Source organism: Wyeomyia smithii, chromosome 1, assembly GCF_029784165.1.
Source record: "Wyeomyia smithii strain HCP4-BCI-WySm-NY-G18 chromosome 1, ASM2978416v1, whole genome shotgun sequence".
NCBI lineage: Eukaryota > Metazoa > Arthropoda > Insecta > Diptera > Culicidae > Wyeomyia > Wyeomyia smithii.
Window position 1 is genome coordinate 154,239,270 of NC_073694.1, and position 16,057 is coordinate 154,255,326.

The 16,057-nt window shown below is 42.1% G+C and overlaps 1 protein-coding gene across 1 annotated transcript in view; it reads right to left on the reverse strand.

The window, feature by feature from the left end:
• LOC129723260 (dynein axonemal heavy chain 10) overlaps positions 1-16,057 on the reverse strand; it is a 254,555-nt gene that overhangs the window by 44,755 nt on the left and 193,743 nt on the right. Inside the window, exons 57-59 of the mRNA XM_055677373.1 lie at positions 15,844-15,986; positions 15,301-15,505; positions 15,070-15,229 (exon numbers count right to left, since the gene is read on the reverse strand). Coding sequence (XP_055533348.1) covers positions 15,070-15,229; positions 15,301-15,505; positions 15,844-15,986 — 508 coding nt within the window. The remainder of the gene's footprint in view (positions 1-15,069; positions 15,230-15,300; positions 15,506-15,843; positions 15,987-16,057) is intronic.

Below are 16,057 nucleotides of genomic sequence, written 5' to 3' on the forward strand. Positions count from 1 at the left end.
CCCCCGGTGGAAACTATGGTCATATGCTGACTGGGAAGGGGGTCGTACGTGGCTGTGTCCCCATATTAGGGGCGGCGTACAACAGCGTCTGACTCAAAGCGGGTGACGAATTATGAAATACTGTATCCTGCCAGCTACACCTAAGATGGCAGTCCCATCACACAGTGGTCCAAAACGGCAAAAAGTGGAACTTAATTCCATAACACCTTTCACCTTCATCCTAGCTTGATAGTGTCTTCGGATCATTTGTTTGTATGAATGACCCGCATAATCGCAAATTGTCTAAAAAATTGAAAAGTTTACTATACTAAAAATAAAAAAAATAACTTTTTTGTGTCAAGAGATAGAGGAATGGTTTATTCAGTAAAGTTGTTGAAAATTTAAAAATATGAAACTTTGTTGAACAAATGAAAATCCTATCTTTTTCGGTACAAAATTATAAAGTATATTATGCGGAACTTACATAAAAGTTAGTTTTTTGTACTTAACTTTTGTTGGTTGCATTTTACACGAAAATGTTGTTCGGAGGAATTGTTACGGCATACAAAATACACATTTTTGTCAAACATCATGTTTCTTCAGGACTTTTCCTTACAAAGTTATATAATATTTTAGCTTATTTTTTCGATAACATTAAGAACGTATAGGTTAAAAAGGGGCAAACCATGATGTTAATACCTTTCCTTGAAGTTAAGCTGAAGTACTATAAACTCCTTTAGGTTTCATTTGTCCCAATCCACCCATATTTGAGTACGGCGAGCATGTGTTACAATAGGTTTTCATATGTCAATTATACTAGCTTTTTTGTGTTGAGAGATAGAGAAATGACTTATTCAGCAAAGTTTTAGAACGTAAAAAAATATGAAACTTTGCTGAACAAACAAAATTCCAATCTTCATTGGGTACAGAGTTACAGAGTATTTTCTATAAATATTACTTAAAAGTTAGTTTTTTGTACTTAACTTTTGTTAGTTACATTTGACAAGCAAACGTTGTTCTAAAGAAGCATTTGGCCATACAAAACACACGTTTTGCCTTTCTCCTAGAAAGGTATAGCAATCACTGAAAAAACTAAAGGTATAAAAGTGCTCAAAAGGGCCGAATGACGTATATCACTCGACTCAGTTCGACGAGCTGAGCATTTTCTGTATGTGTGTGTGTGCGTATGTGTGTGTGTGTGTAACGCTCTCTCAATCTCACTCGATTTTCTCAGAGATGGCTGGACCGATTTTCATAAAATCAGTGTCATATGAAAGGTCTTGTTGTCCCATAAGACTCTATTGATTTGTTTTGCAAACGGATTATTACTTTGCCTGTTATGTTTAAAAATGTGAAATCCAGCTATGAAAAGAAACATATTCCGAAGACTACATAAACTCACTCATGATTCTGTGCCGAACACGCATCAGTACTGGACGTGTTTGGTGATCGGTCCGATAGAGTATAAAACAAAAGACGTGTGAACAAGTGTTGGCATTGTTTGCCTGGTCGAGTGAAATAAATCCGGGTTCAAGGTCGTTCCTTTGTGCAACTGTTTCGCATCGTGACTGCCAGCTGGTGCGTAAGCCGATTTGGCTGCTGGCTGGATTGTGCTACAGCAGTGGACGAGACACAAACGAGGAAAAAGAAGAAGCCATCAGTGTCAGCGAGTCGTATCGCTGTGTGGAGTGATCTCACACCTGGCTCGCTGCTGGTGGCTGTTTGGTGCTGCTGTATTGGTGCTGCTGGCTGTAACGGCTGCTACTTCGAACGATCGGACAACCAACCTTACTGGAAGGGAGAAATAAAAAGGTACGTGTTCTTGTCAGCGCTAGTGCGCTAAACATAGCGCGATGGATGTAGATCCCTCGCCTCCCGCGCCACCATCCCCGAACCCCTCTGACCCTGACCCTTCTGTTACCCCCTCCCCTGTTCATTCTTCAGTCCCCCCTCGCCCAAGGCTTTACCCAGACGGAGCCCAGGGCAGCTATACTGTTTATTTTCGGCCAAAGGCAGGACCGAAATCGAAAAAGTTGAACCTCTTGCAGATTTCTAAAGACCTGACGAAGGAGTACAAGGGCGTGACCGAAATTTCCAAGGTCCGGCCTAACAAGCTCCGTGTCGTGGTCGGTAACCTGAAAGAGGCCAACGATATAGCTTGCTCTGAGCTCTTCACACGCGAGTATCGCGTTTACATACCCGCACGAGACGTGGAGATCGACGGTGTTAAACCGATTCGAGTCTGTCCGTCGAGTGTATACTGCAAAGTGCCAAAGGGTGCTTTAAGAACAAAACGTGTCCCGAAGTAAAGGTGCTCGACTGCAAGCAATTGCGGTCAGCATCGATCATCGGTGGCAAAACAGTATACACTCCGTCAGACTCGTTTCGAGTTACGTTCGCCGGGTCTGCACTACCAAGCCACGTCTCGATCCACCGGGTTCGTCTCCCTGTGAGGCTCTACGTGCCCCGCGTCATGAACTGCCTGAATTGCAAGCAGTTAGGCCATACAGCCGCCTACTGCTGCAATAAGGCACGTTGTGGCAAGTGTGGGGAGTCTCATGCGGAAGATTCTTGCAGTGTTAACGCTGAAAAGTGTATTCACTGCGGAGAAAATCTGCATGAGCTCTCGACATGTGCGGTGTACATGCAGCGCAGGGATAAAATAAAACGGTCTCTCAAAGAGCGTTCAAAGCGTTCCTACGCTGACATGCTGAAGAAGACCGTTACCACTTCTCCCGTTACTTCGAACCCCTTCGATCTGTTGCCCTCTGAGGAAACCGATTCTGACGATTCACCAGCGGGAGCATCTTACGCCAATCCTGGGGAGTCTAGAAAGAGGAAAAGTGTTTCCTCTCCTAAACTTCCCAGAAAAGGTCCTAAGATTTCTCAAAGTGAAATGAAGGTTACAAACAAACCAAACAGTGCTGCGGAAAAACCGAAGCAAACTCCTCCTGGGCTGGCAAATTTAAAGTCCCAGAAGGAGTTCCCAGCACTACCAGGAACATCTAAAACCCCAGTTGCTCCTTTTACACTCCCAGTTGATGAAACAAACTCTGGATTAGTGAAATTTTCTGACATTGTGGACTGGATTTTTGAAACTTTCAATGTACCCGATCCAATTAAAATTTTTCTTACAGCATTCCTCCCAACAGTTAGATCGTTTTTGAAGCAGTTGACTGCCCAATGGCCTCTCCTTGCAGCGATTGTATCCTTCGATGCCTAATTCAACTGCGTATATGAAGGATTCTATCTCTGTCTTACAGTGGAATTGTAGAAGTATTTTACCAAAAATTGATTCGTTTAAAGTTTTGATAAATAAAAACAAATGCGATGCATTTTCCCTTTGTGAAACTTGGCTTACTTCAAATATTGATCTCAACTTCCATGATTTTAATATTATTCGCCTTGATCGAGACACCCCATATGGAGGAGTACTTTTAGGGATTAAAAAGTGCTATTCTTTCTATCGTATTAACCTCCCCTCGATTCCAGGCATCGAAGTTGTCGCATGTCAAATGACAATACAAGGTAAAGAGCTTTGTATTGCCTCAATATATATTCCCCCCAGAGCACAGGTTGGGCAACGGCTGCTCTTTGATTTAATAGAACTTCTTCCCTCGCCACGTTTGATTTTGGGAGACTTCAACTCTCATGGCGTGGCTTGGGGTTCCCCATACAATGATAACCGCTCCTCTTTAATCTATAACCTTTGCGATGACTTCGACATGACTATTTTAAACAACGGTGAAATGACACGTATCCCGAAACCTCCAGCGCGCCCAAGCGCTTTGGATCTATCCTTATGTTCGACGTCGCTACGGTTGGATTGCACATGGAAGGTAATCCTCGATCCTCACGGTAGCGACCATCTGCCTATTCTTATTTCAATTACTAACGGGTCAACTCGCATGCGACCAATTGACATTCCGTATGACCTCACACGAAATGTCGATTGGAAGTTATACGAGGAAATGATTTCAAAAGCGGTCGAGTCGATTCAACATCATTCACCACTTGAAGAATACAACCTCCTCGCGGGCTTGATTCTCGACGCCGCGTTGCAAGCCCAAACGAAGAAATATCCCGGCGTAACGATCAAAGAACGGCCTCCCACTCCGTGGTGGGACCAAGAGTGCTCCGATGTCTACACGCAAAGATCCGACGCGTTTAAGGCCTACCAGACGGAGGGTATACCTGGCGACTATTTACGGTATTCGGAGCTTGATACCAAGCTTAAAAGCTTGGCTAAAGCAAAGAAACGTGGATATTGGCGTCGGTTCGTGAACGAGACGTCGAGGGAGACATCGATGAGCACTCTTTGGAACACAGCCCGAAGAATGCGGAATCGCGTAACGGTCAACGAAAGCGAGGAGTCTTCAAGTAGGTGGATATTTGATTTTGCCAGGAAAGTATGTCCGGACTCTGTTCCTGAGCAAAATATTGTTCGCGATGCGTCTCCGGGCCACGACGCGATAGAATCACCTTTTACGATGGCAGAACTTTCAGTTGCCCTCCTGTCCTGTAACAATAACGCGCCTGGATTAGATAGAATCAAATTCAACTTGTTGAAGAATCTACCCGGCAATGCCAAGAGGCGCTTGTTGAACTTGTTCAATAAGTTCCTGGAGCAAAACATTGTACCGCAGGATTGGAGGCAAGTGAAGGTGATCGCCATCCAAAAACCAGGGAAACCAGCTTCTAATCACAACTCTTATAGGCCGATTGCAATGCTATCCTGTATCCGGAAATTGATGGAAAAAATGATACTCCGTCGTTTAGACCACTGGGTCGAATCAAATGGTCTACTATCAGAAACTCAATTTGGCTTCCGCCGTGCCAAAGGGACGAATGATTGTCTTGCGTTGCTTTCAACAGATATTCAGCTGGCGTATGCTCGTAAAGAACAAATGGCGTCTGCGTTCTTGGACATTAATGGGGCTTTTGATTCCGTTTCTATTGACATTCTTTCGGGTAAACTTCACCGACAAGGATTTTCTCCAATTTTGAACAATTTTTTGCACAACTTGTTGTCCGAAAAGCACATGCATTTTACGCATGGCGATTTGGCAACTTTTCGCATTAGCTACATGGGTCTTCCCCAGGGCTCATGTTTAAGCCCCCTTCTTAACAACTTTTATGTAAATGACATCGACGGATGTCTGGCAAATTCATGCACGATAAGACAACTTGCAGACGACAGTGTAATCTCTGTTACAGGAGCCAAAGCTGCCGATTTGCAAGGACCATTGCAAGATACCTTGGACAATTTGTCTGCTTGGGCTTTACAGCTAGGTATCGAATTCTCTCCGGAGAAGACTGAGATAGTAGTTTTTTCTAGGAAGCATGAACCTGCTCAGCTTCAAACACAATTAATGGGTAAAACGATTTCTCAGGTTTTGGTACACAAATATCTTGGTGTCTGGTTCGACTCTAAAGGCACCTGGGGTTGTCACGTGAGGTATCTGATGAAAAAATGTCAACAAAGAGTGAATTTTCTTCGTACAATAACCGGACAATGGTGGGGAGCCCATCCAGGAGACCTTATAAGGCTTTACCAAACAACGATATTGTCTGTTATTGAATACGGGTGTTTCTGCTTCCGCTCCGCAGCAAACACACATTTGATCAAACTGGAGCGAATACAATATCGTTGTTTGCGTATCGCCTTAGGTTGCATGCAGTCGACCCATACGATGAGTTTGGAGGTTTTAGCTGGAGTACTACCATTGAAAAACCGCTTCTGGAGCCTGTCTTCTCGTATTCTAATCAAATGTGAGGTCTTGAACCGTCCCGTGATTGAAAATTTTGAAAGGTTAATCGAACTTAATTCTCAAACCCGTTTTATGACATTGTATTTCAATCACATGTCCCAAAATATTAACCCTTCTTCGAATATTCCAAATCGTGTCGACTTATCAAATACTTCTGATTCTACTGTGTTTTTCGATACATCCATGATAGAAGAAACTCGTGGAATCCCGGATCATTTACGCGTGCAGCAGATCCCTAAAATTTTTTCCAATAAATATCGAAACATCAACTGCGACAATATGTACTACACTGACGGATCACTTCTTGATGGGTCCACTGGCTTCGGTATCTTCAATAACAATTTAACCGTCTCCCATAAGCTCGATAATCCTGCTTCTGTTTACGTCGCAGAATTAGCTGCAATTCAGTACACCCTAGGGATTATCGAAAAAATGCCCACGGACCATTATTTCATCTTTACGGACAGTCTCAGTTCCATTGAGGCTCTCCGATCGATGAAAGATGTTAAGCACTCTCCGTATTTCCTGGGGAAAATACGGGAACATCTGAGTGCTTTATCCGAAAAATCTACTCAGATTACCTTAGCGTGGGTCCCTTCTCACTGCTCGATACCGGGTAATGAGAAAGCGGACTCTTTGGCTAAGGTGGGCGCAACAAACGGTGATATTTATGAAAGACCAATTGCCTTTAATGAATTTTTCGCACTTGTACGTCAGAATACGATCATCAGTTGGCAAAATGCTTGGACCAGAGGGGAATTGGGAAGGTGGTTACATTCCATAATCCCCAAAGTATCGACGAACCCGTGGTTCAAGGGGTTGGATGTAGGTCGGGATTTCATTTGCGTGATGTCCCGGCTTATGTCCAATCACTATAGATTTGACGCGCTCCTCCGTCGTGTTGGGCTCGGGGAAAGTGGTATCTGTGCCTGTGGTGAAGGTTATCACGACATAGAGCATGTGGTTTGGTCATACCCTGTACACCGTGACGCCAGGTCTAAATTAATAGCTTCCCTGCAGGCCGAGGGTAGACAGCCGGCTGTTCCTGTTCGTGATGTCTTGGCGAGCCGTGACCTATCCTACATGTCCCTTATATACGTTTTCCTGAAATCCATCCACGCCCCAGTCTAGTCCCGTTCCCCTCCGTCTACACCCAACAAAACGACAAGAACACGTTTGAACCTTAAGCACAAAACCAGCAACCAGACCCCGCACAACAGAACCAGGACCCAAGGACTACGAGCCTCTGTCCCAACTCACGACATCGTGGCTCAGCAGAACGAATCCATACATGCCACTCGACGATTATCAGACGACCATTGAACAACAAAACACTGATTGGAAATCCCATGCTAGTTTTAAGTTAGACTTAATTTCAGCTCGTAGTCGGCAGCGAGGATAAAAAATTTGCTTTAGTTTTTAAGTCATCAGATATAATTGGCGCCGTTAAACATTAAATTGTATTTGTGCCGTGTCAAATAAATGTTATGTGAAGAAAAAAAAAATAAACTCACTCACTTTTCTAAGAGATGGTTGAACCGATTTCTACAAAATTAGTGTCAAATGAAAGGTCTAGCTGCCTCATAACACCCTATGGAAATTTGCTGTAATCGGACTGTAACTTCGTCTGTAATGTATCGAAATGTGAAAATCACGAAACTTCATTGTCTTAGAAACTACACAACCGATTTAAACAATATAGATATCAGATGAACAGGCTAGTTAAGAGTTAACTGATGAATTATGATTGAACACGTGGTTTCAAAGTTTGGCTGCCCTGTACGTTCCCTTTTCATCTGATTATAATCGAACTTAAGCACCCGTTAGGTATTGAATTGTTAATAATACAACGAAAGTCTATCATCTCAAAGATTACCTGACTTATTTGAACATAACTAGTGTCATACGAACGAGTCATCTCTCAAACTTACAAATAACAAACTTCATAACAATTTGATATGTGGTTCAAAAGCTTTGGAAAGAAAATAAATTCAGAGACTATTTAAAACTATACCCGCATTGATCAATATATATGGCCTCAACATGATTCAAATGTGGCTGGCATCGTACTATTTGAACGTTCCCAGTGTCGCTCGTAATTAAATTGTTCGAAATCAAGAGTAATTTCTTTTATTTCGCTATTTCTTAAGCACATATTCTATAATTCAATTACAACATCAATATTTTAGAACCCAAAGAGTGAATATACCTTTATTGGATTTGTTCTCCGGGTTCGAATCACCGTAACTTTAATCTTTTCGGGTTTCAAGTGATTTTTTTCGGTGAGGTTTATTAAAACAAAACAACTAAATAGTTTGCGTTTCAGCTTACTAATTTTTCAGCCATCCTCAGAAAAACTATTTTTTCGTGTGCATCACCGTGTGGATCCCTCTAACTTAGCCACCAACACGCGTGGAACTTAGTTAGAGGGATCCACACGGTGATGCACACGAAAAAATAGTTTTTCTGAGGATGGCTGAAAAATTAGTAAGCTGAAACGCAAACTATTTAGTTGTTTTGTTTTAATAAATCTCACCGAAAAAAATCAATTGAAACCCGAAAAGACTTTATTGGATTTGAGCATTCATGTTAATCTATTTTTACAAATAATAAATTTGAATGAGAAAGGCTGAGTCTGACCGCTAGGTGGATTAATTTAGGTTTTGTTGGAGGCCACACATCTCCAGGACTTTTCCTTACAAAGTTATAGCACATTTTAGCTTATTTTTCGATAATTTGCGATCATGCGGGTCATTCATACAAACACTTGTTCCGAAGACACTATTAAGCTAGGATGAAGGTGAAAGGGGCTATGGAATTAGGCTCCACATTTTACCTTATTGGACCACTGTGTATCAGCAGGGTGTAGGTATCGCGACCCTGGTAAGGTAGTATACCGAAACCTTTCTTTCAACCACGAACAACGAAATTGGAAATGCGGAACGGATGAACCGGCAAAGACCTAGGCTACATACACGGAAAAAAATTAAAGTAAACGATTGGAAATTGGGTACTTGAAACGTTCGTACTCTCAATAAAAAGGCACGAGCTGGCCATTTCAAATTCCTGCCGCTGTAATTCTCGAGCAAGCTAGAGAATTACAGCGGCAGGAATTTGAAATCGCAGCGATTCAGGAGGTTCGGTGGTCAAATTCCAGAGAGAGAGGGAATTCCGTGCAGTAGACCCTATTGCACGCACTTCCTTCAAGTTCCATATCTGTGGCGGCAAAGTAGCGGAACGCAGGGTCGGTTTTGTAGTGCTGGGAAACCAGAAAACAAGAGTCATCCGGTGAAGGCCCGTAGATGACCGTATATGTGTATTAAGGATTAACGGCAAATTCTTCAACTACAGTGTAATCGATACCTAGGCACCGACAAACGAGAAATCCGATGACGATGAAGTTGAGTTCTATGATAAACTTGAGCGAATCTATTACGAGTGCCAAAACACAACGTAAAGTCGTCATCGGAGACGCAAACACACAGATTGGGAGGAAAGAATTCTTACGTCCGGGCATTGGAAGGCATAGCCTCGTCAGCCAATGAAAACGGCCTGAGGTTGATAAACTTTGTTAAATATTCGGAAACACGCCTGGAGGCATCCAAATGGAGAAGCCGGCTCCCAGATCGATCACGTACTGTCGGCTTTTTTTGAATGTTACTGATGTTAAGTCTTTTCGGGGACCAATTATTGACTCGATCTCGTCGTTTGTAAGAAACGCGCACGGTTATCGAACGTGCTGAAATCTCGCACAGAGAGGACGATGCGCTTCACCATACAGCGGCTGAAAGCAGATGACGTGGCAGCAGAATAAGCCAGAGAGCAGGATCAACGGATAGCAGAACAAAAGGAGGAAGAAGTGGAAGACATAAATGGACTGTGGAGCAGTATTCACGGCGCCATCGAAACGACTGCGAGAGAGGTGGTAGGTACGACGCGTGGAAGACAGCCTAACGGCTGGTTCGATACCGAGTGCCAGAGAGCGACAGATGAGAAGAACCGTGCCAGGAGCCGCATGCTCACTGCGGCTACACGTCAGAGCAGAGCGAGATACAGGTAGGCGAGAGCTGCTGAAAATAGAGTCCCCCGTCGGAAGAAGCGCCAGAATCAGAAGCAGGAATTTCCCTGTGCCGGTCATGTGTAATGACAAGGACGGCAACTAGACAAACCGACGGTTGCAGCCAGGTGGAAGGAGCATTTTCAGGCGCTATTGAACGGTGCGGAGCAGGATGAGCAGAGCAGGAACAGGATGACGATTACGAGTGACGAACAAGCTGTGGAGCCACCAACATAGGAGGAGGTGAAAACGGCGCTTAGTGACCTGAAAAACGGCAAGGCCGCGGGAAGGACGGAATCCCGGCCGAACTTCTAAAAGGATAAGCTAGCGGCTGTACTATGCAATCCACCAGATAATACTAAGGATTTGGGCAGGAAGGAAGGGTCATTGATTGGATTGCTATAAATCGAGGCATTAAGTTGCTCAATTCCGCATATAAAGTGCTTTCCCGTATCCTATTCTTCAGATTAAGACCGTTAACGGAATCCTTTGTTGGCGAATACCAGGCTGGTTTCCGACAGGGGCGTTCCACGACGGATCAAATTTTCACCCTGCGACAGATCCTCGATAAGTTCTGGGAGTATGACTTACAGACCCTCCATATGTTTATAGATTTTAAGGCGGCATACGATTCAGTGAAAAAAAACGAGCTATGGCAAATAATGCTGAACACGGTTTCCCGACGAAACCAATTAGGCTGATTCATATGACACTGGAAGGATCGAAATCATGCGTGCGGATAGCTGGCGAGACATCAGCCGCGTTCATAACGTTAGATGGACTAAAGCAGAGGAATGCGCTCTCTAACTTAATGTTCAACATTGCACTCGAAGGTGGTTGATTTTTTTTTCCTGTATGGACTTCCTCACTTCGACCAGAATCGTTGATCTACTGTGAGATATGCCCGGGTGTCTGCTGTACCCCGCACTTCTATTATTAGCTATACCGCTATAGAGAAGTGGCATGCTTATTATTATTTTTTATCAGTGCTTGTGTGTAATGTACCACCCCCCCTTTTTACACGCTTACTGTTCTTCTATACCGAGCCTCCTTCCTCCTGCCAAATATCGCCAATTATAATTCCCTGGAGAAGTTTCGTTGTGCGTCCTTTTGGCCAGCTTTATTGTTAAGAGTGACTTATTTTTGTTAAGAGGAAGTCACGCAAATGTATTGTAGATTTCAGTGTAAAGGAAGGGTAACTGGTGGGGAGCCTGAAAATAAACCCATGCTTAAAAGTCCTTTTTGACATCGAATGGCCTGATTCTACTAGGATTTGAACCCACGACCATCCGCTTGACAAAGCGGACTTTGTAACCTTACGGCTACGCTGCTCCTCAAAGTGGTTGATATCACCGGTATCGACTGTAGGGCCGTGCGGAGGCCTTAATACCTTTCAAAAGGGAAGCTGTGAGATTAGGACTTGTCATTAATTCTTTCAAAACAAAGTACATGGTAGCTGGTTGGGAGCGTGGAAGTTCCCGTGGTGTTGGTGATGTGGTGATGGATAGATGGAGAACGATTTGAAGTGGTTGATGAACTCGTTTGTCTTTGTACGCTTGTGACATGTGATAACGATATGAGCCGTGAAGTGAAACGAGTAGCAGCTACAAACAGGGCCTTTTACGGATGTAACCAGCTAAGGTCTCGTAATATGCAAACTCGCACAAAACTAGCGCTGTATAGGATGCTGATACTCCTGGTGGCCCTTTACGGACATGAAGCATGGACGCTGAAGGAAGCTGATCGACGAGTGCTCGGAGTTTTTGAGCGTGAAATTCTGCGATCGATACTTGGCGGTAAATTGGAAGACGGTACAACGTGGCAGGCTTCAATGGGCTGGACATGTAGCCTGAATGCCAGACGAAAGACCGGCCAAAACTATCCTCAATAGAAAACCAGGAAGAGGCCATCGACTCCGTGATAGGCCTCGTACGCGGTGGATGTGCGCGGTGGAAGAAGATGCACGAGCTGCTGGTGTACGAGACGATTGAAGAACGGCGGTTCAAGACAAAAGAAGCTGGACTTCTCTAACTCGTTCGGCCGTAGATCGGTGAACCGTCCGTTAGTCAACACAAAAAAAGTAAAGTAAGTATTCGGAATAGCGATTGTGGAAGAACAAGCTCTTTTTTAGAGACGTTCGTGTCAGCACTACACAAACAGCGCGTTTCGGTAACAGCCCGAGTTCACCGGAGACATTTACCCCCTTTTTTGCCTATGACGACTGTTGTGTGGCGGCTGTTATGAAAGGCAGTCAAAAGAATAAGCGTGAAAAATAAAATACAGGCAGTAAACTTGACAATAGAGCGGCTGTGTACTGAAGGGTGTGTGTATCGCATACTGAATGTTATATACAACCAAACATGCCATTGTCGACTTCTATTCTCATAAGGTGCAGAGGAAAGAAAAACACTTTTTTATGGGGTACTAAACGGCAACGCTGGAGTCGCAAAACATTTTTTGGCCTAGAACTCTCTCAGGAAGTTCGTCTACTTTGGGATGTATAATGAAAATCTAAAAACGGAAGAAGAGAAAAGTATGTTCAATTTCAAATGTTAATAAGTTCGATTTCCTTCGTTTTAGCAGCAATCCATTGGAAAATCTTCTATGCACCCGCCTGAGTTAGTCACAATAGTTCTGGACAGCGCACAGTCTTCACTTAGCAGCAGCAACAACTGCACAAGTATTCTAGATGCTGGCAAGCAAAATGTCTGCTGGGTGTCTGATTTCCAGTATGAAAACAGCCTTACACTTTGTTAGCAGAGTGCCTCGTTGAGATTTGGTAATATTATTTGAATTAAATGTTTCAATATTTTGCTTTCTCCCATTCAATAAAACAGATGATTTGATGCTTTCGTCGTAAACAAATTATAATCTCTGCCGTTGGGGTAGCACAGATACAATTAGATTTTCAATTTAACTACAATCAGTCCTTTTTAGGACAACCAAACAAATTAATTGAAGATTGAATTTTTTTCTCGTTTTGCGCTATAATTAAAAATGAAATGTTAATTTAATCTGCATGCACTATGACTGTTGAAACTTGATTGCGCTGCATAGTGTTTGTTCTAACCCTGTTCAGATGCCGCTAGCTCTTCCACTCCTCTTTGGAACAAAATTTTAAACATATTCAATACAGCTAATGTAACAAACTACCCTAAGTAGTTCTACGTCAATCTTGCGGTCGTGGCTTTGTGAACAACTCTTGTGGTTTTCTGTCAACTACAAACACAGAATGTCAAAAAAAAACTGATAAATCATTTCTGGTAAAAACAAGTTTAGCAGTATTGAGCTAAAATTATTACATTTTAAGCAACAGTGTTACCAGATATGTTTTTCGGCGAATGAGTATATTTTGATTACAAATTTGATAGTGTCCTCGTATTCCTGAGAGAATTTTTTCCATGGTATTATGAACGAAAATCGAGCTACATCAGTTTTAAAAAAATAATATCAAGTTTTTTGCTAATAACTCGGTTTTGATTTTGGACGTTCTGAAGTGCGAAATTTAAAGGGAAGTAGCCAAGCAATCAACCGGAAGTGTTGTCAGTGGCTTGGACATTCATAAGAAGAGTTTTATTTAATAATTTCGGAATTTACATGTTCTGATGCAAACGGGTCAATAGTGGCGCCATTTTGAGTTTTCAAGAAATCGAAAATTTTCGATGCTTTTTCGACGCCATTTTGTTTTAAAGTTAAGTATCAAAATTCTCTAAGTCTAAGAGATACTCAGAAATATAATAACAAATTGTGTCCACATAATCCTCCCTTTTTTGCGGGAAGGGGTCGCATTTAACTTTATCGAAGACACGATGATTCTGTCTCAAACCCGAAGCGAGATTTTCATGTTTTGACCAGTCCTTATAAAAAATGAGACCCCCCTCCCATCCGCCTTCAGAGGATCACGTAAAGACAAATTGTTATTGTATCCATGGGTATCGCTTACACTCTTGATATTACATTAAACAGATCACAAATAAGTTTACATATATAACGTCGAGATAAACCTATTTTAGTATTTGTAAAGGAATCGGGGCAAAATCGACATCTTACTGACATTTTACGTGGATCAGACACCAACCAATCGATTCCTGAGACTTTTTACTCAATATAAAACATGATTTGACTACCACTCTAGATACTAGCGCATTACCATTAATGCTCATACATACTCGATATTATTTTGCTTTTTGAAATATACTAAAACCATGCCAAAACCGTTTTCATGGAATCACAGTTTCGGGCTCAGTTTTTGTCCGATTTAAGATCTGTTTGTTTTTAAAAAGATGGGTAAGAAAATGCTAATATGTGGACAAACTTTTGGAATTTTGATATTTGGCTCTAAAACAAAATGGCGTCGAAAATGCATCGAGAATTATCGATTTCTCAAAAATTTAAAATGGCGCCACTGTTGTCTCTTAAGGTAAAATGTGTTCAAACTCGGGGGAATTTGTTTTTGCGTCAAAATACATGAAAAAATTATACATAGAAGCCAAGGCAAAAAATTGTTGTTATTTTGTTGGTATTCCATGGCTATTTTTCTCCAAAACGCAATTGATAGAATATAACATATCTGGAGATATAAGAAAAATTTATAAAAAAAAATTGCTTGAAACCAAACAAAATTTGACTTTACCACCATTTGATTTTTCAAATGCAGTAAAAGCATGTCTGGCAATACTGGCGCTCAAGATTGATATTATTTTGAAATTCCTTGACTAATTTTCTCTCATAAATTATCAGTTTTACCCAATACATCATGAATTTGTAGTTGTAAGAATTTGGGGGGTTTTGTTGAAAAATGGCACTTTTATCAAATGGGGAGGGTCCACGGAGTGAGAGGTACTGACTTTATATGAATAATTTCCTAAAGTATGCGCAAAATCTGAGAAGGTCAGTAGGAAATGGAATGACCCCTATTAATTTTCGCGAAATTATTCTGACTAGCCTGAGCCAACTTGTCAGAAAATAATTTAATCATTACCAATATTGAAACTTTATTCACGGTTAGCTTTGCACCAGAAATTATGTTAACCATTTTTAGAAGAAGTAAATTAAGAGATAATCTTTTTAATCACTAACCGTTGTTTCGAATTCCCGAATAGAGATATGACCCAAAAGTGAAGCAATGAATCAAAAATCAATTATCGATTATCAAACGAAAATATAAGATTGTTTAAACCGAATTCTAATGTATACTGAAGGCAGCATATCCGTGACGGAAGGCTGTTAGTTCCAATTGAACATTGCATTATTAATACTTACCAATCAGCTTCAGATAGGTGTTAATATAATCCAAGTAATGCTTTGGAGTAACAAAATTCTTCCTACGCAGCTTCAGTAGAAACTGCTGAGTGTAATGTTTGAGTGATTGATGAACGTGAACTATGTGTGAGATTATTGGCTCTCGATGAACGTCTGGAATCTGTTGGATTATGTTGATTAACAATCTATAAATTTCCAGGAGAACTAAACCGAAGATGAGATTTAACTCACCTTAACGTGATCGGCTAGGAACACCTTCGCAACCGCATACAGCGCCTGCTCGGGCCAGGGGAATACCCAATCGATGGTAGTGCTGCCAACCAGTCCCGGAAAATTACGACACCGATTCCGAAGAGCGTCCCCCTCCGGTGACATACAAAGAATGACGTGCAGATTTTTCACCGATCGGTCCAAGAAGTACGACCAGACGCCATCCCTGCGGGGAACGAATTATGATCAATGATGCAAATGAGCGCGCTTTAAATCAATTTTAATGAGTTAGTAAGTAGGTTAGTATCAGCTTGTTGATGCAAAAGTTTCGACGGTCTTCAGAATGTATAAATTAACTTTACTCTCCAGTATTCATCTGTAATCTGGCTCGGGCTCCGAGTTGCAGCACCGAAAGCCGCTCATAGATTCCATTAGAGGAAAACCGGCAGAAAGTCTACACCGGAAGCTGCTGCAAGCGGATTTCGCTGCACATCATAATAATGGATATCTGCGAACTCACACACCAACTAACGCAAACTGTAGCAACTTGTTTCCAAAACTTACTTAGTGATGGCGAAGCCGTGCTCCTTTGCGGCTCCACGGCACTGGCCAATTATCGTATCCTTCTCCTCGTCGGTAAACAACGCTGGCACCATTCCAGTAGTTAAAATATTATTTATGAACTCCAAAAATCCTTCTTCCGCAATCTATTTGGTCAGGAAGAAAGTTTTGCGAAAGATAATTTCGTGAACCCAGCGAAAACAACATCGGATAGCAA